The sequence below is a fragment of the Sus scrofa genome, chromosome 15, assembly GCF_054392235.1.
Source record: "Sus scrofa isolate SSC_HxYL_T2T_F1_AM1 chromosome 15, Sscrofa_HxYL_maternal_Yorkshire_Landrace_v2.0, whole genome shotgun sequence".
In the NCBI taxonomy this organism is placed as follows: Eukaryota; Metazoa; Chordata; class Mammalia; order Artiodactyla; family Suidae; genus Sus; species Sus scrofa.
In genome coordinates, this window is record NC_139397.1 from 145,873,695 (window position 1) to 145,898,816 (window position 25,122).

General features: G+C 40.8%; 1 protein-coding gene across 1 annotated transcript in view; it reads left to right on the top strand.

Annotated features, from left to right (window-relative positions):
• CAB39 (calcium binding protein 39) overlaps window positions 1-25,122 on the top strand; it is a 92,168-nt gene that overhangs the window by 44,838 nt on the left and 22,208 nt on the right. Inside the window, exons 3-4 of the mRNA XM_021075733.2 lie at window positions 22,610-22,774; window positions 24,148-24,266. Coding sequence (XP_020931392.1) covers window positions 22,610-22,774; window positions 24,148-24,266 — 284 coding nt within the window. The remainder of the gene's footprint in view (window positions 1-22,609; window positions 22,775-24,147; window positions 24,267-25,122) is intronic.

Consider the following 25,122-nt stretch of genomic DNA (forward strand, 5'->3'; position numbering starts at 1 on the left):
TTTGTCCTTTATTTAAATAAGGAGTCTCAAAGGGCTTTAATTAGCAGAATTCGTGAGTGACAAAAATTAGAGAAGGATAGGATCAGTAATCACATTAAATATAAATGTCTGAACACTGTAATTAAAAGGCAGAGACTTTCAGGTTGGATGACAAAGTCTTAACTGGATGGAATTAGGGATTATCATATTAAGTGAAGTAAGGCAAAGACAAATATATGATATCACTTATATGCGTAATCTAAAAAATATTTTAAATGAATTTATTTACGAAACAAATAGACTCACATAGAAAACATATATATATATATATACACTGTAAACATATATATATAAAAAACACTATCACTTTCTGTACACCTGAAACTAACACAGCATTGTAAATTAATTATACTTCAATTTTTTTTAAATGATGGGAAAAAAAAGTGGAAGAAAAAAAGTCCTAACTATATGTGCCTATGAGAAATGCACTTTAAAGGCAATGACACAATTAGATTACAAGTAAAAGAATGGAGAAAGATATACTGTGTTAACACTTGTGTAAAGAAAGCTGGAGTGGCTTTATTAGTATCAGACAAAAACAGATTTCAGAGCAAAGAATATTATCAGGGAGAAAGTTATTTCACGATAAAATAGGGCTCAGTTAATCCAGGGGACATAGCAATCCTAAATATTAATGCACCTAGTAACAGCTTTAAAATAGAGCAAAATGAAACAAAAACTGATAAAACTAAAGATGAAACAGTAAAATCAACATTTATAATTGCAGATTTCAGTATCCCAATCTCCATGATTGATAGAAGAAGTAGCAGAAATTCAGCAAGGGAAAGGCTAAATGTATGTAACATACACCTGTGACTGCAGTGGAATTAAATTAGACATCAGTAACAGAAACAGCCTTGGGAAAATTCCAAAATATTTGGAAACTAAATATCATACTTCTAAATAACTCATGAGATGTCGTTTATACAACTAAATGCATGTGTTAGAAAAAAAGGAGTGTCTCAGCTTCTACCTTAAGAAAGTAGAAAAAGAAGAGCAAATTAAACACAAAGTAAGGGGAAAGGAAATAAATAAAAATGAAAACAGAAATTAGTTAAATAAAAACCAGGGACTGCAAAGTCAAAACTGGTTCTTTGATAAGATGAGTAAAATTGATAAATTCTAGCTAAAACCGATGAAGATAAAAAACATTATCAGTATCTGGAATGAGAGGGTTGACATCACTACAGATTCTACAGATAGATATTAAAAGAGTAGTAAGGGAATTTTGTGAACAACTTTATGCTAGTAAATTTGACAACAGATGAAATTGGTAAATTCCTTAAAATACACAAATTGCCGAAGTGCACGAGAAAAAAATAGATAATCTTAATAGCCCTGTATCTATTAGAGTAATTAAAAACTTAATCTTCCCCAAAAGAAAAATCTAGGCATAGATGGCTTCACCTAGAGATTTCTAACATTTAAGGACAGTACATAACACAATTTCTACACAAATTTTTCCAGAAAATTAAAGAGGAAGGGGTAGTTCTTTTTTAAAAAAATTTATTATAGTTGATTTGCAGTTTTCTGTCAGTTGGAAGGAGTAGTTCTTAACTCATTCTGTGAGTCCAGGGCTATTCTGATACCCAAATCAAAAACATAGACGAAAGCTGTAGACTAATCCCTCATAAGCATGGATATAAGAATTCTAAACCAAATTTTAGCATTCCTGATAAAAATTCTGCAAAGTAGAATAGAAGATACCTTAGTGAAGGGCAGGTAGCATTATACATGATGGTGAAAGACTGACTCATATCTCCAAGATCAAGAATAAGGCAAGGATGTCCACTTTTACTTCTTCTGTTCAGCTTTGTACTTGGACATTGTAGCTTGTGCAGTCAGGCAAGAAAAAGGAATAAAAGGCATGGAGAAAAGAATCAACTGTCTTTATTTGTGGATGACCTGATCATCTACTTGGAAAAGCTGAAGAAATCTACATAAAAGCGAATAGAGGGAGTTCCCGTCATCACTCAGTGGGTTAAGAATCTGACTAGTATCCATGAGGATGTGGGTTCGATCCCTGGCCTCACTCAGTGGGTTAAGGATCCAGTGTTGCTGTGAGCTGTGACATAGGTCACAGACACAGCTCAGATGTGGCATTGGCCAGCTGCTGCAGCTCTGATTCGACCCCTAGCCTGGGAACTTCCGTATGCCATGGGTGCTGCCCTAAAAAGACCAAAAATAAAGCGGGGGAGAGGTGTTAATAGAGCTAATATATGAGTTTAGCGAGGTTGTAGGTTACATCAGATACAAAGAGCAATTGTATTTCTGTATAGTATCAATAAAAAAACAAATTTGAAATTTAAAAATATCGTTTGGAATTGCATTTAAAAATATGAAATACTTAGAAACACTGTCAAATGAAAGACCTAAGTGAGAGAAGATACACCTTGTTCATGAGTTGGAGACTCAATATTGTTAAATGTCAGTTCTCCCCAAATGATTTATAGCTTCATTACAATCCGGTAGGCAGTTTAGTAGAAATTGTAAAGCTAGTTCGAAAATTTGTGTGGAAATGCAAAAGACCTAGAATAAAACAATGTGGAACAAAAAGTTGGAGGGTTCACATCATCTGTCTTCAAGAGTTATAAAGCCGCAGTAATCAAACCAGTGTGATATCAACATAAAGACAGACAAATAGATTAATGAAACAGAGTAGAGACTTGAGAAATAAACTTATACACGTATGGAAAATTTTTGCTGAAGGTGCAAATGCAGTTCAGTGGAGAAAGAATGATAGTTTCAACAATGGTGCTGAAACAGTTGGATAGCCCCATGTGCTATCCATACCATGTGCAAAATATACAAAAATTTAATCCCAAATGGATCACACAACTAAATGTAAAACCTAAAACTATAAAGTTTTAGAGGAAAGCAAGAGAAAATCTTTGTGACCTTGAGCTAGTCAAAGATTTCTTAGATATGACACCGAAAACATATTCTATAAAAGAAAATAATAAATTGGAATTTATCAACATTAAGACCTTCAGCTCTTCAAAAGACACTGTTGAAAGAATGAAAAGGTAAGCCAAAGCATCTTTGCAAAACGTATTTCCAAAGCCTATATTTGATAAAGATTTCATCCAGAATACATAAAGAACTCTCAAAATGTAATAAGAAAACAAACAATCCAGTAAAAAATGGATAAATATATATATACACTTAGACAAGAAGATACACAAATTTCAGAAAAGCACTTGAAAAGATGATAGTCTTAGGAAATTACAAAATAAAGCTATGGTGAGATACTGCTGCACACCTGTCAGAATCCCTAAAATTGAAAATACTGGCTATACCGAATGTTGATGACGATGCAGAGCAACTGGAACTGCTGGTGGAAATATAAAATAATACAACCACTTTGGAAAACAGTTGGGCTGTTGCCTTAACAAGCTAAACTTAACATCTAGCTATTTCACTCCTGGGTATTTACCCGAGAGAACAAGGAATCTATGTCCATACAAAGACTTGTACGTAAGTGTTCATAGCAACTTTATTGGTAATATCCCAAACAGGAAATAGCCCAGGTGTGTGAATAAAACAGTTGTGATACATCCATAGAATGGAATACTTACTCAGCAATAAAAAGGAATGAACTATTGCTATACACAGCATGAAAGAATCTCACAATAATTGTGTTGAGTGAAAGAAGCCAGACTGTAAAGAATACGTAATGCATGATTCTGTTAATACAAAACTCTGAATTGCCATCAGGACAGAATGCAGATCAGGGGTTGCTTTGGGCTTGACAGGCTTGTTTGTGGAGGGTTAGACTGGGCTTGGGGTGTCAGGGCTCTACCGAGGAGTCGTGGTGGTGTGGTGGTGGATGTGTTCACTGTCTTGAGGGTTTCAGAGCTCTGTCATAAGTCCACAGAGTTACCAGCTTGTACATTTTAAATATGTGTGCTTTGCTGTATGTTAATTATAACTCAATGAAGAGAGTTAGAAGACTATCTACCTGCCAACCGAGATATAGGAGGCTTAGAAACCACAGCTATTTGCCCTGAGAATAAATAGGTCATGTAATGAAGACCCCCAAAAGACTACTGAAAGCCTACCTTGCAATAATAGAAAAACACTGCTTCAATTCAAAGTGGTTATCTTCTGCTCTGTGTAGAGAGGTCCATACTTGAGGATGTTGAGAGGAGAGTGACCAGGTTGACACAGAAATTCAAAGCTCTGCCGTGAGAAATAGTTGAATGAACTGGGGGTGTAAAGTAGTGAAAGAAAATTTGAAGCCTAGAGCGCTTAGTAAAATGTTTTTAGGGGATCATCTCATATTAGAGAAGGGCATGGTCCAGAGAGTGACAGCAGATGGAATGAAGACCTGTGAGAGGAGCTAAAACAGGGAGTCCAATTTCATCTTGATATTAGGAAAAATGATAAGTGGAAGTTGGCTTCCTTAGACATTGCCTGTCTCTGGATATGTATTGGTGCAGGCCAAGGGACCACTGAAGTCTCTTTCTCTTTATTTCTTTGGCCACACCTGCAGCATGCAGAAGGTCCCAGGCCAGGGGTTGAACCCAAGCCACCATAGTGACTTGAGCCACTGCAGTGACAACACCAGATCTTTAACCTGCTCAGCCACATGGGAGCTCCCACTTAGATCTTATAGAAGGAATTCCAGCTTTGTGTGACCAACCCATCGTTAGAGTAATACAACACTGTGTTTTGCAAGGTACCTTTGTAGAGAAGAGGCCACCATCTCACTGAGGTAGAATAGTTTCTTGTCCTCATGATTCACATGAAGAAAGCTGTTGTTTCCTAGGACACCCGTTACAGTAAAGTCAGATGGTATTCACTCCTAACAATTCCAAACCCATGGTAGAATTTTGTCAGTTTCTGCTTTATTCATATGTACATGGCTATTTTCTCATTCATTTCTTGTGATCTAAGAGACAAAATGATAAATACAGCATTTGAATGTTTATTTCCGTCTTTGTGGTGTGTTGGTGTTTTTGCTTGTTCTGTATGTTACACAGTTGCCATATTAAGAATTGTCTGTGGCAATTCTATAGGTATTGAGAATCGTCTGTAATACGAATGAATTACCCCCTTAGGAACTATGCCATACCTTTTAAAGAGGATTTGAGAACTACTTTCCTTACACCTTTTGCAAGAAATGGCTTATCTTACCATCCTTATTTTTAGGTACCTGGGGCATGGGAGGGGGGTGGAGTGGAATTTGTTCTTTCATTGCTAACAGCCACACAGATCTGGCATGCATAATGATTGTTTACACACTCGCTGCCCACTCCGTGCTATATAAAGACGGTATAGCTGCCTTGCTCAGCTTATACTTGGTCCCTTCATCACTGTGAATACATGTGTTCACAGTCTTGAATAGCTATATTCACTCATTTCAGGAGAGGAATAAGTTTGCTGGCATGTTTAAGAGGGGGGAAGGGAGTAGCCTTTTCATAGCATAGCCATTTAACAGTGACTCATGGTTACTAAAGTTGTTTCGAGTAATCTTTGACACCAGAGGGTTATTAATAGGTTTTTCTTAGTCCATGATCTCTCAGCTTCGTAAACTCAGACATTTTCTTTTAGTAAAGAGGCACATATGTGTGTAGGATTTTTTTTAATTTAGAAATTCATATGATAATAGAATTGGTCTCATTAAGTGTTTGACACTAGCAATATTTCTTTTTACTTTTAGATTCCATCTCACATCCTTTATCTGAATTTACTTTAAGAACTTCCTTTTTGCAGAGGTGATCCAGTAAATCCCTTTCTGAGAATGAGTGGGTACTTAAGGCAGTAAATATAGATTGGTATATATTTAGAGGACACGTGTTTAAAATGATTTTTTAAATGATTGCTAAAGAGTCGGTATAAAGAAACTCAAAAAAAGAAAAAATATAAGACAGGATAAGAAATGATTTAAGCCCCTCCCCCTCAAAAAAAATCTGGGGTTCTTTGAGGCCTTTCTTAATAGTAGTAACTAGTTAAATGTAAATTATAATAAACTTGACCTGCTCAATAGATCATTTCAAATTTGTTTCTAAAAAGATGACTTTTTAAACAGTGATCCCCATCTGAGTTATGTTTCCTTATGCCGAGTTCCATACTCACTGTGGTTACAGGACAGATTTTGTAAAAGATGACAGCGCAAGTAATTACTGTCATCACTTCCATTGTCCTGTTTTGCAAAAGATTCCCAACTGGATTGAATCCACAGACATTTTAGTGCCCTCACGTGTGAGCACATAGATGGGCACATGGATCAAATTTTGCCCCTTTTTCTGAGGCGTTTATAAGCTAGTAGAGGAAATGGATTGTGCGGGATAATAGAACATAGTGTAGAGATACTTGCGGCTCTGAGTGGATCCTGTGGGAAACGAGAAGATAAAGCAGTTATCACCTCTGTCAGAGGCAGGTACGAGATAGCATTAGGTGACATTTGAACTGGTTTAAAGGTGTTTGGCAGGCAGAGAGCAAGAGAGGGGAACAGAATGTGAAACAGCTTAAAGGATGGCGTGTCTAGAAAACAGTGACAGGTTTAGGGTGACCAGAGGAAAATGGGCGGAGGTGAAGCTAGAGATGTGGATTGTGGTAGGTTGAAAAGGGCCTTGCTAAAGATAGACTGAGGGAGCTGAAGAAATCTGTTGTTTTTGTTGTTGGTCTGCTTTGTTTTACATCTTTATTTTGAAACAACTTTAATTCATAGGAAGTTGTATAGAGGGATGCGGTGTACCCCTTCTCCAGCTTCCCCCAGTGGTAACTTCTCACTTAACCATATACACTAGCAACACCAGGAAATTGATGTTGGTATAGTCCACAGGCCTTATTCACATTTCACCAATTTTACAGTTTTGTGAATATTTGTGTGTAGCTCTGTGCAGTTTTATCACATGCATAGCCACTGCCTCAATCAAGATACATAACTGTTCCCATAACCACAAGGCCCTCCCCTTGCTATTCCTTTATGGCCACACCCATCTCCTCTCCCCATCCCTAACCCTTGCTGCCAGCCACTAATCTGTCTTCCCAGTCCTTAATTTTGTTATTTCAAGAATGTTTTATAAATAGAATCATGTAGTATGTAACCTTTTCAGATGGTTTGGTTTTTTTTTCCCCACTCCACTTAATTCCCATGAAATCCATGCCAGTAGTTGTATCAGTTATTCCTTTTGATTGTCTGTGAGTGTCCCATAGTAAGTGAAGGGGGTGAATGTTTAATCATTGACCTACTGAAGGACATCTAGACAGTTTCTGGTTTGGGCTATTACAGATAAAGCTGCTGTTAACATTTTCATACAGGTTTTGGGTGAACATAAGTTTTCCTCTCTCTGGGACAGATGCCCAAGAATGCAATTCTTGGGTCATATGGTAAGCACATATTTTGTTTTATAAGAAGCCACCAACCTCTTTCCCCAGTTGCTGTACCATTTTACATTCCCACCAGCAATGTTTCAAAGTCAGAGGTGGGGTGAGATTCGAAGTGTTGGAAAGATGGCTGTGACAGAAGAAAATTAACTTAGTAAGAGGACACTGATGACAATGAAAGCTTAAGAGTCAGGAGGAGAAAGAAGCAAGATATGAGACTAGATTTTAAGGGAGGATTGAGAGAATTTGGTGAGTATCCACAGTTAACTCCAGGTTCCTGTATCCTTTGGCCTACACTTCTACCCATCAGATATTTTCCAGAGCACGAGTCAGTAAACTGACCGAGGTTTTGTAAATAAAGTTACAAATAAAGTTTTGTTTCTGTTTTGTAAATAGATTCATTTGATCATTTTTGTAGAGTCCACATATGAGGGATATATGACATTTGTCTTTGTCTAACGTACGTTACTTACTATGGTAATCTCTGCGTCCATCCATGTTGCTGCAAATGGCATTATTTCATTCTTTTTCATAGATGATTAGTATTCTTGTTTTGCCTTTTTTTTTTTTTTTCCCATGCCCGCAGCATGTGGATGTTCCCAGGCCAAGCATTGAACCCATGCCATAGCAGTGATCTGAGCCACTGTGGTGGCAATGCTGGGTCCTTAACTCACTGTGCCACAAGGGAGCTCCTTGTTTTGCTTTTTTATTTTCTTTTTTTTTTCTTTTTTTTTTTGTCTTTTTGCCATTTCTTGGGCCGCTCTCACGGCATATGGAGGTTCCCAGGCTAGGGGTCTAATCGGAGCTGTAGCCACTGGCCTACGCCAGAGCCACAGCAATGCGGGATCCGAGCCGCGTCTGCGACCTACACCACAGCTCACGGCAACGCCGGATCTTTAACCCACTGAGCAAGGGCAGGGACCGAACCCGCAACCTCATGGTTCCTAGTCGGATTCGTTAACCACTGCGCCACCACGGGAACTCCATTGTTTTGCTTTTTTAAACTTAATGTTCCGCATGCGTGCAAAGGGTGCTCTGGAGAAGCTGGTAGGCCATGGTTTCAGGTGCTCTTTTTCCCTTCATCCATTTTTTCAGCTTTTCCTTCTCCTTGTTTGTACAATGGGATTCTACACAGGATCTTTATTTTGAAAAACGGTGGCAGCAGGATTAGGGGGTATGACGTCAGTGGCCCCCAAAGCATTTAAAAACCACTGAGTTCGCTGTCCTCTGCCATCTCTTGCAGCTCTTAAGATACTTTGATTTCATACTGAGGCATCACCTCAGACTTAACGTATTCGATTCAAAATTCATTTTCTCTGCCCCAGAATTGGCCTTTCTCTTCTGACTGACTGTTTTAAGAAATGTCGCCTTTCTGGCAAAAAACCTTAGAGTCATGACATTCTTTTTCTTCAGTATCTATTTGCCAAAGTCCTGTTCATTTGAATTCCTTTGGTGAGGGGAGAAGGGGCTGAAATTTGCCAAGCTCCTTCCTTCTCTTTGTGTAAGCACTCTTGGGAATGTGGGTGTGTAGGTTCATTTGTGTAGACGAGAGATCGGTGCTTCCTTTACTAAGCCTAATAGTTTTCATTGATTTCTATATTTATATCTCTATGAAGCAATACGTTCTAGTATGTGTTCATTCCAGAAATTCAGAAAATTCAACCGAGTGCTGTAACTGGAAAACTAAAGCTCATCCTAACTCCACTACCACAAGAAATGACTACTGTTAAGATAGTGGGGGTCCCCACAGACCCTCTTTCATACTCCAGCTCTCTCCCTCTTCCTGCGGCAGTTAAGGTCCTGAACACAGGAGTATGCTACTCTAGAACCCAGTTTTGGTTTTAGTGTTTGTTTTTTAATTTTAGTGTAAACATCTCTGCACGTCAGTGTAGATCTACTTGTTTTTAAAGCTTGCCGTGATCTCCCATTTTATGGGGACACCGTGATTTAACCAGTTCAGTGAGATTACGTGCTTCTAATCCTTTTCTATTGTAAATGACACTGCTGGTATTTAGGTCTTTGTGTAATTGTCTTATTTCCCCAGGGTAAATTCCCTAGAAGTATAATGGGTGATTCAGAAGGATTGCCCCTTTTAAAGCTTTTTGATAATGTTTTACTAAATCACCCTCCAACAAAGTTGTATCAATTTATTTTTCCACTACCAGTATATTTTCTAGAAGTCTTTGCTGCCGATAGGTGGGGAACGATACCTTATCATTTTGTTAATATTGTTATAAAGTAGAATATCTTCTAAGGTTATTAGCCTTTTAGTTTCTAAAGCAGCCATGTCTGCACTTTAATCATTTTAGTCTTGCTCCATTTAAGTGTGCTTTATGTATTAATAAATTAGGCTTAACAAGTAACTTAATCTTTAAAAATTGGGGGCTAAATGGGAGGCAGACCCAGTCTTGTACTTCTCCAGATAGACTCTGCACCTCCATCTGTGAGGAGATGCCTTGTCACTTTTTACCTCCTATCATGAGGCCACCTTGGGGTCTACCGAGTAGTTGGGCCTGGATGGGTCCAGAAGAGGAGTCGGGTGATAAGGGCTGTGAGCACTTGAGTGACGTGACCTCATGGGTGAGTGAGTAGCTCCTCTGGTCTTCCAAAATTGTAATATTTTGTATCTGAGTGGTTGCTATTGATGATGGTAAAAGAGTAGAGGGACAGGTACTGTGGGTAGACTGGGTTTAATGCAAGTTTTTTTTTTAAATTTCTTATCAAAGCATAGTAGATTTACAATATTGTGCCAATTTCTGTTGTATAGGAAAGTGACCTGGTCATATATATATATATATATACATATATATTCCCTTTCTTATATTATCTCTCACGGTCTGTCCCAAGAGACTGGATATATAGTTCCCTGTGCTCTACAGTAGGACTTGGTTGTTGATCCATTCTAAATGTCATAGTTTGCCTCTGCTAACCCCCAACTCCCCATCCATCCCACTCCCTCCGTCCTCGGCAACCCGAAGTCTGTTCTCTATGTCCGTAAGTCTGTTTCTGTTTTGTAGATGGGTTCATTTGTGCCATATTCTAGATTCCACATATAAATGATATCATATGGTATTTGTCTTTCTCTTTCTGACTTACTTCACTTAGTATGAGAATCTCTAGATGCATCGTGTTGCTGCAGATGACATTATTTAATTCTTTTCCTGGCTGAGTAGTATGACATTGTGTATATGTACCACATCTTCTTAATCCAGTCATTTGTCGTTGGACATTTAGGTTGCTTGCATGTCTTGGCTGTTGTGAACTGTGCTGCTATGAATAGTGCGTGTATCTTTTTGAATTATAGTTTTGTCCAGATATATGCCCAGGAGTGGGATTGCTGGATCATATGGTAGTTCTATATTTAGCTTTTCGAAGAACCTCTATTACTGTTTCCCATAGTCATTGTACCAATCTACATTCCCAGCAACAGTGTAGGAAGATTCCATTGTCTCCACACCCTCTCCAGCATTTGTTATTTATAGGCTTATTGGTGATGGCCATTCTGACTGGTGTGAAGTGGTACCTCATTGTAGTTTTGATTTGCATTTCTCTAATAATTAGTGATGTTGAGCATATGTTCATGTGTAAGGTAATAGAGTTAGTAGGAAACCTGAATTTTTGAAAGTCTTGAAATAGGCCATTTGTACCTAGTTTGGCTTACTATTTGCTTTTTTCCTGCCATGTTGTATTTTTTTAATGAGAAAGCAGACAGTGGCGAGTCTCATAGCCTTAGTTCTAATTGAGGAAGTTAGTAGGAACACTGCATTAAAAATTCAAAGTAGTTACTTGTCTCCTCACTCTGGGAGGGAAAGAAGTATAAAGTTGTGGAGTTCCCTGGTGGCTCAGTGGGTTAAGGGCCCGTCGTCATCACTGCTGTGGTATAAGTTCAATCCCTGAACTTCCATATGCTGTGGGCACAGCCAAAAACAAACAAACAAACAAAAAACAAAGAAGGAAAGAAAGAAAGTTGGTACCAGTTGGTTATTTGTGGAAGTCAGTGAGGCTTCATGGTGTAGGATTAATATGCCTTCCCAAGCCCACCCCCAGCAGTTAGGGATGGCACTTCTCCACTCAGAGCGTTGACCCTGAGAAGCTCTGCCAAGCCTCAGACTCCTTCCTCTGTGACTGCTCGACTGGGTGTCCCCAAACTTCCATCCTGCGGGTGCTTAGTAGAATCACACAGGGTAAACCACTTCTCTAAAGCTCTAAGAGTTTGTGCCCCTCACCTGGACAAGTCAGCAGTGAGTGAGTTAGTGAAGCATGATCCACCTCATTTTCCAGCCAAGCGAGGGGGCTCGTCCTGAGGGGGCTCTTCTCTCCCATGTTTCTCTTCATGACCATGTATCTACAGCACAGTTGGCTACTCTTAGTAGTCTGTACCCACGAGAGAGAATGTGAGGCTCACTGGCCACATGAGTATATAGCATCTGTGTCTCAGAACACCGTGTTCTGTTGATGAAATGTCCCAGACAATTGAGTCAGTTAACACAATTATGAAGTCAGATGGTGTGTAAATCACCATCTCGGACATTGGAGGGACGGGGGCATAAAGATGTAAGCAAGCCCTTTCTAAAGCCCTTGAATACGTGGTGGGGAAATGAGAGGCTGGATGAGAAGATAGCGCACCGCAGGGCCAGGGTCAAAGCCACGTGGCCTCAGGAGAGGCAGGGTGGGGAGTAGCGAGCCTGCGAGGTCACTTGAACAGAAACAAAGCTTCCAGGGCAACAGTGTGAGAGTGGATGACGGGGCAGAAAAGAATTGGGAGAACTTTTTTTGGAATTTGAGATCTTAAATGGAATGGATCCCAGCAGGCATCAGGCCCAGCAACCTTCCGAGAGGCCGCACAACTGGCAGAATTGCAAGGGGGGACTTGAGGCAAGGCCAGCCCCCTCCTTGTACAAGGGGCCCTCTCTCCGGCACACGAACATAGAGCCCTCAGCCCAGGACCTAAGGGGGGGTGCCTCTTACCCGAGAGGTAAAGCAACATAAGAGGACTGATGACTTTGTGAACTGAGGGAATGATTACAGAAGGCGTACTCTTCACCCAGCTTCCCCAGCTGTTAACAGTGTATGTAGCCACGGTGCCATGATCAGATCAGGAAACTTATGTTGATATAATGCTATTAACTAATCCCACAGACCTTTTTCAGATTTGCGCGGTTGTCCTGCTGATGGCCTTTTTCTGGACCAGGATCCAATTCAGGACCACACGTTGCATTTAGCTGTAGCATCTCTTTAGTCTCCTTTAATCAGGAGCAGTTTCCCGGTCTGTCTTTGACTTTCATTACCATGACACTTCTGAAAAGTACTGCACCAGTTGTTTTATAGAATGTCCCCTAATTTGGCTTTGGCTGACGATTCCTCATGAGTCAGTGCAGGTGAGGCCTTTTTGGCAAGAAACTACAAAAGTGCTGCTGTGCCCTTTGCAGTGTATCCTTTCAGGAGGCACGTGAGGCCAGTAGTCTCTGTACTGTTCCCGTTGATTTATATGGTTAAGGGGTGTCTCCATGTAAAAGGACGATTTTTCTTTCGGTCATTAGTAAGCCTCAGAGGAGTGAGCATCTTTGTTTTTAAAAGTCCTCCCAAGTGAGTCTGGTGTGTCTCCAGGGTTGAGACAGAGGATGGCAGAAATACATCAAGGTGCTTGGAGGAACTCCAAGGTGTTTTCATTTGAAAGTCTGATCTCAGTATGGGAGAGGTGAAGCTAGAGGTTCAGCTGTGGAGCAGAGAAAGAGTTAAGGTCTCTTGAGGAGAGTGGAGCAGTTTTCAGGTGTTTGCCTCTGTGAGGAACTGGTTGAAAAATCAATCCAGTTTGAAGGAGCGTTCTGGCTGGAGCAAAGGCAGTTGAGCAGCATGAATTGTAGCGAACCAAGGGTGCACACGTTCCAGCACTTTTTCTGCGGTGCCCAGAACCCTGAGGACTGAAAGTTTTCCGTCAAGGACATCCAACATTGTTTAGAGGAGCAAGAGACCCAAAGCTGTGAGCATGGGCAGCCCTGAAACCTGCAGTCTTAGCAGGACAGGTAACGTGGGCATGAAGGGGCCCGGTGGATTAGGTGTCAGGATATCTCAGCGGCTTTGACAAGGGTACAGTGTGTGAGGAGCTAGAAGTAGGTGTGAGGGGACAAGTGGGGAGGTGGCAGATAAGGAGGATGTGGTCAGGAGGCAGAGAGCATATGAACATAGTGCAAGGCTGGCCAGAGATGGGGGACTGGGCAGGGTCACTAATGTGAATACCAATGAAGGGAGCCAAGTGAAATCTAAACAGGACCAGCCAGGTTTATTTGCTCCAAATGTGGGTCTTCATTCAGTAAATACTTGCTGTGTCAGCTTTGCTGGTGAAACACTTAACTTCTTAAGCTTTTCTGATTATCTCTCAGTAATATTTGGTCATGTTTATTTCTTTTTTAAGCTTTTTAAAAATCAACTTGTAATTGTCCATGTAATGGGGAACAAAATTACACAAATAGTTGAAAAATTAAAGTCATCAATTGAAATATGAACTTGATTGCTCCCATTTATTAGGATGTTAATAAGTAATAAAGTTGATGAATTTTAGAATTTGGGGGGGGGTATTTGTTTTTATGCCATGCTACTGATTATTTTCTGTAAATGGTAACTAACCATGGAAATCACTAGGTTTGGAAGTGTCTTGTCCCCAGTACCATTCTCTACTTCTGAGTAGTTTGAGTTAGCCCTTTATCTGTTAGGCCCTATTCTAGTCTTTAGTTTTTTATTAGGCATTGTTTATGGCACTGTTTTTTAAGGTGTGGTTGGTAGACCTACTAACATGTGTAGACCTATATAGAAAAGAGGGAAACAGAAGCAGAAATAAGATAAACCAATTGATACCAATATAGAGGACAGTCTGATCCATTTAGCTCATTCCCTTGATTACTTTGCTCTAAAAATTTTAAAATATGAATGGTAAAACATTCACACATCTGAAATACATCAGGAGAAAAGTGGAAGGATTCTTCTCACCCCTCCGTGTAGGCAGGCCATACTCACTTTGGTGTGTGTCCTTCCAGACTGTTTTCTCCAAGAAAACAGGAAGTTAGGTCCCTTGCTCTCCACTGCCACTCTGCCAGGTAGATTCTTTTAACTTTTCCTTGGGAGATGTTGCAGGATGTCCTTCTTCAGGACCCTCTATCTGTACTCCTTTTTAAAAGGAGTTCTTTCACCTTGTGGTGTAATAACATCACATTTCCCTACCTCCAGTGTTCACCTGGACTTTATATCCCCGTGATCAGATATACGGATACCAGCCATATACAGAGCACTGCAAGCACGGGGCTCCTAAAGGAGCAGAAGGAAACAGACATTCATCAGAAATCACAAGGAAAAGCAGAATTATATACAACTTTGAGAAACCCTGGAGAAGAACCAGGTGGTGGAAGAATTATGATAGAATTTACTTAGAGAGACTTCTTGGTGGGAGTGATGGTTAAGTTGAGCAGTGAAGGCAGAGTGGGAGGCGGCTGGGAGGTGGGGCCGAGTGTGAGCACCAAGAACATTGTGGGCTTAGGGAACCACACGTGTAGCGACCCTGAAAGGGACCAGTGTGACCAGAGCATTGGTCTGTAGATAGTGGGGGAAGGAATTGTAGTGCACGGTAAGGCCAGAGAGGTAGGGTCAGGCCATGCAGGGTTTTACAAGCCATGTTACAAGGGAATTTTCTCCATCCTAAGAGAGGTAGATAATTGAAGCATTTTAAACACAAAGATTTAACCATTTTAAGATTTAATGACTTTTTTTTTTTTCTTTTTACAGCTACACCTGTGGCATATGAAAGTTCCTGGGCCAGGGGTCGAATCAGAATTGCAGCTGTGGCCTACGCCACAGTCACAGCAACACCATATCTGAGCTGCATCTGCAACCTCCACCACAGCTTGTGGCAATGCTGGATCCTTAACCCACTGAAGGAGGCCAGGGGTCAAATGTGCATCTTCACAGACACTATGTCAGGTTCTTACCCACTGAGCCACAGTGAGAACTCCATAAATCTTCATCATATTTGTGTTATGAAAAGACCGTTCTAGTTTTAATATGGAGAATGGACTGTAGGGAATTCAAAGAAACCAATCAGTAGGCTACTTAGTGGTCCAGGCAAGAGTTTATGGGGACTCTGACTTGGGTGGTGATGGCGGGGCATAAATGGATGGATTTGGGAGATTTGGTGATAAATTAGATATTGGGGCAGGGTGAGGAGGAGGGAAAAGTTGAGGATGAATCCTAAGTTTCTATGTGTTATGAGAGCATCAATAGAGTGATATCATTCCCAGAAATAGGGACCAAAGGAAGAACGCCAGGCATTGGGGCAGGACCATGAGTTCTGTCCTAGATGCATTCGGTTTGAGGTACCTTGAGACATCCAAGTAGAGACACTGCAGGTAGGCTGCTTAGTATACTAGTAAGAGAACTGGATTAGAGATAGGAATCTCTGAGGCAGCTGCATCTGGGTGTTAATTAAAGTTGTGGGTGTGGATGAGGTCACTTCGGTAGAGATAATAGAATGAGAAAAAGAGGGCCTTGTACTCTGCCTGGAGGAATTCCCAATATTTAAATGGCTCAGTCAAGAAGGATGAGCCAAAAAGGAGATAAAAGGAGCAAGCGGGGAGACAGACAGAAAAAAAAGAGCGTTGGTAAGTCACAGAGGACAGGGAGGAGCGGTTTCAAAAGGAGGGTGTAATCAACAACTTCAGATGCTGCCAAGAGCTTCACTTGCAGTGACAACTAAAAATTGTATTTCATGGCAGGCAGGTCATTGGGCACTGTCTAAAAACTGTAAGTACTAAATGTAGAAGCCACATGGGATTAAGCTGAAGAGTAGCTAGGAAAGACATGTGGGCTCTAGCAAACATGGGTAGGTATCTTGAGAGGTTTAATTATGAGGGGGCCGTAGCTGGGAGGGGGTCATGGAGTCAAAGGAGAATTTATGTTTGTTAATGGGAATCTAGATCATATTTAAAATTGCGTTCTGGGCAGTCAGGTAAGAGGGGAGTTGATTATGTGAGGAGATAACAGACAGGATGAGACCCTGAGAAGGCGGGAGACGGAGAATCCCGAAGCAGGGAGGACTAATAACGAGAGATGAGTACGGTGGTTGGCAGATGCGGGAACTCCACTGGCGTTTTCCTCTCCACTCAGGATGTAGGTGGCAGTGTCCTCTTCTGAAAGGGAGGAAGAGGGCTTGATGTGAATCCAGGATGCCTTTCATCTTAGAAGTACTATAAGTAGCTTTCTCTTTTCTCAATTCTCTCCATTTCTTAAAAACAGCTTTGTTGAGATGAAACTCACATCATACAGTTCACCCATCTCAAGTGTACAATTCAGCAGTTCTTAGTTTATTCACAGGTAATGCGCAGCCACAACCACAGTCAGTTTTAGAAATTTCATCACCTCGAAGAGAAATCCCACACCGTTAGCTGTGAGCTCCTCCTCCCGACATAGTGAACACTTTGATCTTCCTCTTTTGTTCACGGTGAATATGCTTCATCTTTTGCTCTCAGAAGCCTGAGGCTCATGAAAGGTTGTTAAGAGCCTCACAAGTCTGATCCGTTCAGAGGAGCAAAGGGGGCTGAGGCCTCTTACTGAGGGTCACTGAATAAAATCAGCAGATCGTATACTTAGACACCTACTAAAGTCACATTCATCCCTGCCAAAGAAAATCATCTTATAAATAAAGATTAATAAAATGAAGTTGAAAAGGCAACACATGTAATTAGATTGGAAAAAAACAAACAAATGTTTACTGTAGACTAATGATTTTTATCTCCTGGCCCAGAAAAAGTACATTCCTGGGATACTTAAAATGTATATATGGCATGAGAGTGACCTGCTGTCCGGAAGCTAAGGCGTTAACAGGATAGAGTAGTAATGGCAGCCGGAAAAACTAAAGATTCTGCTTAACACTGATGCTGAAGAAGATTTCTGTCTTGTCTTTTTTTTTTTTTTGCTTTTTAGGGCTGCACCCGTGGCATATAGAGGTTCCCAGCCTAGGGGTCGGGGTCAAGTCAGAGCTGTAGCTGCCGGCCTGCATCACAGCCACAGCAACTGAGGATCCGAGCCACATCTGTGACCTACAGCACAGCTCATGGCAACGCCAGATCCTTAACCCACTGAGCGAAGCCAGGGATAGAACCTGCGTTCTCATGGATGCCAGTCAGATTTGTTTCCGCTGAGAGCTCTCCTGAATAAGGGAACTTCCCGTGAATAAGGTTTCATAATGGGATTGTTAGGAGGTTACTCTTCTAAAGCCTTTGGTAAAGAAAGCAGGAGTCAGTAGAAATCAGCATAAACTTAGTAAAAAAGGTCATAATGAGTAAAAAGGTAGTAGCATAGTCTTATTTTATCAAAGTATTTAACAAAACACCTTTTGCAAAAGATTTGGAAATAAATGTAAGTGGCTGAGCAACCATGCCCAAAGATTATTAGTAGATCATTAACAAAAAAAGCATGATTCAAAGGCATAATGTTAGGCTCCATTCATAATTACTTCCTTTTCAGCATTTTGGGTAATGATCGAGGCCCTGGAAAGCATACCTATCTATCAGATTTTCAGATGATACAAATATGACAGCAGTAGCTGGCATATTGGATGTCCTTCAAGATTCCAAAATACCTCCATAGTGTTGAATGATGGGCTGTTAATGAGATTAAATAGTAAGAAGAGTTAAAGCCATTATTGCAATGTTATTCAAAGATCTGATTTTGAATGGATTATATATAATTGCAAAAATTCTTCGAGGTAGCCCTGAGCTACATTAAATTTGCAACATTTGCAGCGAAGTGGTGGCCCGGCGTCTTCTGCACCATTCCGTCTGGACAGAGTTGAAACATTAGTCCTACCTTTCTTAGGAGAGTTAAAGAAGCTGAGAGGAGGTATTCTGGAGACTATTTAAGGGAGACAGGCAAGCTGTTTTCAATGAGAGGCCTTTATGTGGGAGAGAAGTTAGAATTCAGCCTTATCTGCAGTGCAGACCCAGAACCAGCAGATGCTGTATAGTGAGGCAGTGTTTGTCTCACTGTAAAATTTTCTGCGGTCTGATTCTAAAATCTGCTGGTACTGTGTTACTGGACACTGGAATTTTTTAAGGGGAAGCAATGCGATCATTTGATAAGAAGATTAGTAGGTTGTAGAAGAAAATACCGTGGACCTAGATGATTCTTTGGGTACCATTAAATGCTGATATTCTCTGAATCTAAGTCATCTCCCTGAAATATATTTCTGGTCATAAATACTTCAGTTTATTTAGCTTTTTATAGCCTTTATGTTTTTCATCTATCTTTACTTTGTGGGTTTATTGGCTTTAACTCTTCTGGGTTTTTTAGTGGTTCCTTTAGGACTCACAGTATATGCCTTTAACTTGTAGTTCATCTTTAAGAAATATTATACTGCTTCACATATAAAAACCTTATGACACTGCCCTCCCTCTTAGCTGTTGTTGCCACATGTTCTTGTTCTACATGTCATAACGCCAGAATACAGTTGTTTATGCTTTAAACAGCCAATTATCTTTTAAAGACTTTTTAACTTTTTTTACTTTTTATTTATTTTTTTGTCTTTTGTCATTTTAGGGCTGTACCCGTAGCATATGGAGGTTCCCAGGCTAAGGGTCGAATAGGAGCTGTAGCCGCCAGCCCACGCCTGAGCCACAGCAACGCCAGATCCGAGCTGTGTCTGCAGTCTACACCACAGCTCACAGCAACACCAGATCCTTAACTCGCTGAACGAGACCAGGGATCGAACCTACAACCTCATGGTTCCTAGTTGAATTCGTTTCCACTGCACCACGACAGGAACTCCTAAAGACTTTTCTTAATAATGGGAAAATCTTTTATAATTGTCCACATTACTTTCTCCAGTGCCCTTCATTCCTTTTTGTATACATAGATTTTCATCTATAATCTCATTATGCCTGTAGGACTTCCTTAAACATTTCCTATAAAGCAAGTCTGCTGGTGACAAAATCTTATTTCGCCTTTGGGGTTTTGTTTTTTGTTTTAGGGTGTTGTGACCTGTGCCACAACCACAGATCCTTAACCCACTGCACCAAGCCAGGGATTGAACCTGCCTCAGCAGCAACCTGGGCCACTGTAGAGACAACACCTGATCCTTAACCCTATGTGCCACAGCAGGAACTCCCTCACCTTTGTTTTTAAGTGATATTTTTCCTAAGTATAGAACACCATGATGGCAGGTTTTTTTTTTCCCCCCAGAACTTTAGTGATATTCCTCTACTATCTTTTGACTTGCATCACTTCTGTTAAGAAGTCCATTGTCATTTTTTTATTCTTTGTAATGTTTTATCCCTCTGGTTGCTCCCCCCCCACCTCCCCTGCCATGGCATATGGAAGTTCCCAGGCCAGGGATCAGGGATTGAACCCAAGCCACAGCAGTGACAATGCAGATCCTTAACCACCGGGCCGCCAGGGAACTCCACCCTCTGATTTACTTTTAAGATCTTCTCTGGACTGAATTTAAGCTAACTTGACTATTCCATGCTTTAGTGGGGTTTTCTCCCTGTTTCTTGTGCTTAGGTTTTTTGAATTTCTTGGCTCCATGGGATTATAGTTTACATCAGACTTGGAAACTTTTTAGCCATCGTGTCTTCACATATTTTGTCTCTCCTTCCCCTCCTTTTGGGGTCTGCAGGAGCACATTTATTAGACTGCTTATAGTCATCCTGCAGCTCACTGATGTGCTGGTCTTTTTTCTCCCTCCCCTGTGTATTTTATTTTGGATAGCTTTTATTGCTCTGTCTTCATATTTACTTCTTCAGTAGCTAATCTGCTGTTAATCCCATCCAGTGTTAATTTTTATTTCAGACATTGTAGTTTTTATTTTAAAGTGTTTGATTTTGGTTTTTTTTTTTTTAATGTCTTCCAAACCTTTACTTAATTAACATGCTCATTTTTTTCTTGAAAATACTGGCTATATTTACAGTATCTTTTAATGCCCTTTTTAATTTCTACCATCTGTGTCACTTTGCAGGGCTGTTTCTGTTGACTGATTTTTTTTTTCCTCATTATTAGTTGTGTTTTCCAGTTTTGATAATTTTTTTTTTTTGGTCTGTCTTTTGTTTTTGTTTTTTCTTTTTTTTATTCATTTATGCATGTATACACATTATTCTTTTTCAGACTCTTTTCCTACATAGATCATCTCAAAATATTGGGTAGTTCTCTGTGCTATACAGCAGGTCCCCATTGGCCATTCATTCCATATACCACAGTGTGCATATGCCAATCCCAAACCTCCAGTCCATCCCTACCCCCACCAGCTGTCCCCTTTTAAGTTTGTTTCCAAAGTCTGTGAGTCTGTTTCTTTGCTGCTGCTAAGTTCATTTGTATCCTTTTTTTTAGATTCTACATATAAGTGATATCATATGATGTTTGTTTTTCACTGTCTGACTTCATTTAGTATGATAACCTCTAGGTCCATCCATGTTGTTGCAAATAGCATTATTTCATTCTTTTTCACAGCTGAGTAATAATCCATTGTATATACATACCAAATCATCTTTGTCCATTCCTCTGTCATTAGACATTTAGGTGTTTTACCTGGGTTGGTTATTACAAATAGTGCTTTGATGAACATTGAGATACATGTATCTTTTGGAATGATGGTCTTCTCTGGATAGATGCCAGGAATGGGATTGCTGGGTCATATGGTGGCTCTATTTTTAGTTTTCTGAGGAACCTTCATAGTGTTCTCCATAGTGGTTGTACCAGTTTGCATTCCCACCAACAGTGTAATAGGGTTCCCTTTTCTCTGCACCCTCTCCAGCATTCATTGTTTGTAGACTTTTTGATGATGGCCATTCTGGCTGGTGTAAGGTTATGCCTCATAGTACATTTGATTTACATTTCTCTGATAATTAGTGATGTTGAGCATTTTTTCATGCGTTTTTTGGCCATCTGTATGTCTTTGGAGAAACGTCTATTTAGGTCTTCTGCCCATTTTTAGATTGGGTTGTTTGTTTTTGTGATGTTGACTTGCATGAGTTGTTTGTATGTTTGGGAGATAATGCTTTGCCAGTCACATCTGTGCAAATATTTTCTCCCATGCTGCGGATTGTCTTTTCATGTTGTCCAGTTTTTATTCTTGCCAGACTTGCTTCGTTGGGCAGGATTTAGTCCAGGGCTAATTTTTTATAAGAGCAGGGACAAAAGCCTTCGCGAGCTCTGCTTGAGGCTTGTGGATATGAGGGTTTTCCATCCCGTTGATGGGAGCTTTGCGTGAGCTCCATGGCTCCGTTCCCTGGCCTCGGGTACTTTCCTTAGCAGCACTCAGCTGCCGAAGCAGGTGAGCCTCTGCAAACCTCTAATACTCTCTTCGGTGTGGCCGTCTCCTTCCCGATACTTTGCCCCGAAAAGGACCCCGTCCTGTTGGCCCCCGCAGATTCCCAGTTCTGTCTCCTCACGTGGAGATTGCCTGTTCTGCCTGGCTTCCTCCTCCCTGTGATGTGGCTGGAAATTCTCTCCAGGCATTAAGTTGTGAGGTTCACTTCATCTCTTTCCCTTCTTTCAGGGATCCTTAGCTTGTGCTGCCTGAAGTTCCATGTTAAAATTCATCACTTCACATATTTTCTTCAGTTTTGGTCTTTTTTCATGAGGGAAGGTAAATCTGACCCTTGTTCCTCATCTTGGCCAGAAGTGGAAGCTTTTTAGTGCCTATTCATTTATTGCCAACGTTTTACCTTGCCTGCAAAGCCTGTCTCGGCGTCATTCCTGCTGTCACTCCCTTATTCCCTCCGGGCCTTTTCCCTGACAGGCCCTGGCTGCTTCCTCTCCCTCAGCCCCTCTTCAAGCCATTCCTTTCCCCTCAGCCCCGCTCCCAGCCAGGTCCTCCTCGTCAGTCTCTGTTCTTGGCTCAGCTCGGCTGCTTCCTCCCTGTTGTTTCCCTCCCAGAATTGAACCTTTTCTCGCTGTTGTCTTTCTCCTGTAGCAACATTGTTTTCAGCACCCCGGTGTACAGGTGCTGAACCCACTGGCCTTCCCTGCTGAGCACGTATGGGGACAAATGTCAGTCCCCACATGGGCACGTACACGCGGTGTTTGACTCCTGAGGGCGAGGATGGGGCTTGTCCACCTTTGAGTCTTGTATGAAGGTCCATGGGTAGGTAATACATAAGGAAGATATTTAGCAAATGTAGTAAGTTTTATATGGTTGTTAAAATGAGTTCTGGTTTTTTTTTGTTTTTGTTTTGTTTTTCTCCTCTCCCAAAATCAGGCTACAGAAGAAGTTTCCAAAAACCTGGTTGCCATGAAAGAAATTCTGTATGGCACAAACGAAAAAGAGCCGCAGACAGAAGCAGTGGCACAACTCGCTCAAGAACTGTATAATAGTGGGCTCCTTAGCACCCTGGTAGCTGATCTACAGCTCATTGACTTTGAGGTAAGAAATCAATTTTTTATTTTTCAAAAAAACAGTGATTGTTCATGGTCCTTGTCCGTGTGTTCTTACCTTTGAAACATCTTAAGATTCCTGTCAGGCTCTTGGCTCGAGGATGCTGACCTTTTTAGCATGCCCCAGCTGCCTGCCTAGTTAGTGGGTCAGGAACTCAAGGGTGTCTCTGGCTGAGGCCAGATTTTTCTCTCTCTTTCACTACATCATATATGAAGTTTTTTAGGTATTCATTATGCCCTTCCATATACGTTGTATTTAATAAACAGCCGCTGTTTTACATAATTCACTGGTCCTTGGCTCTCAAGGAATAAACAATCTAAAGAAGACCGTAGAATGTTCGAATTTTTGAGGTAGATGAGCTCTAGAGAACACCTAGTTGGTTTTTTTTTTTTTTATGCTTGGGTTTTTTTTTTAATCTGCTGAGCCCTCATTACAGCAGGGATTCTAGGTGTTTTGTTTGCTTGGCATTGCTTTTAAATATTTCGCTCAGGATAACATTAAAATGGCAGGAGATTTGAGACGCAATTTTGAATTTCTGGCCTCCCTTGAAAAATGTGGTTGGCAGCAGTGAGCCGGTAATCCTGCGTGGCCCCTCAGCCCACGACGTTGGCATCCACATTTGCGTGTGCACGTGCGTGTGCACTCGGGTGTGCTGCGGACGGTGTGGCTTTTCTCCCGCAGGGCCTACTGCACTCCTTTGCGTTACCTGCTCAGCCCTGGTAGGCATTGAAGATTGTTGCCAAGCTTATTCAGCCAGATGGTGCCATGTTAGATATTTAGTCAATTTAATAGAACAGTCTGAATCAACTAACCTGAGATGTTTAGAATGAAGGGCTCTGGCAGTGGTCATGAGCAGTCTGCTCTTTGCCTCATTGTCAGGGGTGTGCTTTGTTTTAAGCCCCAGTGTTTATCATCCTGAGTGACTGGATATATTGGGGATATGTGTGTGTGTGTGTATGTGTATAGTTTATATGTATATATAGTTTACAATACAAGCATCTCATTTGAAGCTGCTAGTTCCATTTGGGTAGGTGTCAGATTGCTGAACAATGTAAGGATATAGCAAGGTTTTGTTTTTTGTATCCGAGTCAGCATGATGCTGAGAGTTAGAAATGGTTGAAATTATATGCAATAAGATTTCACTTTGTCAACACATTATTCATGTCAAAAATAATTTTACTCTTAAACTTAGAATTTAGAATTATAATGGAAGAAATAAGAAAATTGACTATGTCTATGAACATTTTAAATGAGAATTCAATCATAATTATGAATGTGCAGTGCCTTGATTTGAGTTTGTTTGGGAGAATGAATGGGCACTTTGGTATTGAGTCAGGTAAATATATTTGTCTCCCTAATAGGGCAAAAAAGATGTGGCTCAAATTTTCAACAACATTCTCAGAAGACAAATTGGTACAAGAACTCCTACTGTTGAATACATCTGCACCCAACAGAATATTTTGTTCATGTTATTGAAAGGGTATGTATAATGTACTAAAATGTATGTTTTTGGCTTGAAAAATGAAAAGCAAAGATGGCCTTGGACAAAAGCAGGATGGTGAATGTGGGCAAGTGTTTTCTCCGTCGTTTGATCAGCTCACTTTTCCACAGTTCTTGAACGTATTTCCCTCCTTCAATTCAACCTGTGCACTAAACTGACTTCGAAAATGCCCGTGGGATTTTAAAGTCAGGAGAATTGTGGGCCTTCGAACTCTCAAATCATATGTGACTGAAGAGAAAAAAAAAATCCTCTGTCATCTTACTTCTGTTCCCTAAGATGTTAAAAAACCTTAATGGCGTGACACGTCAGTTAAGTTGTGTATCTAAAGACCTCTTTGGAGGTGCATGTGCACTCTGCGGCGGTGAACGAGCCCGCCTGGTTCGTGGACATGGCTGCTGTGTACCTTGACGTTGCTCAGTCAGCAAAGCACATGTTTATGACGTGCTTCCCTTTGCTTTTCACCTGTGTGTGTCCCCTCACTAACCCACCGCTTAATTTGGTAATTTGCAGTGCATCTTCCTAGAATTATTGTTGGACTACATAGGCATTTTTCTTTGGGTAGCCTGCCAGTTTCGAAAAAAAAATCAAAACCCAAAAGAGCCTTAAAATTGAAGCTTTAAAAAAAAAAACAAAAACCCTTCTCCCTCATCACTGATTGGCAAGGCAGCCTCCTGTTGTTTCACAGCAGAGTTGTTTGCCAGCTCTGGGTATGGGGTACATTTGCTGGGGTTCTGTTAGATTGGCGGGCAGGCATTTTACTGGCATGACTGTTGGCGTGAATCAGCCTGCTGTCCTACCCCTGGTTTTATAGCTTGCCTCACTCTGATTCATATCT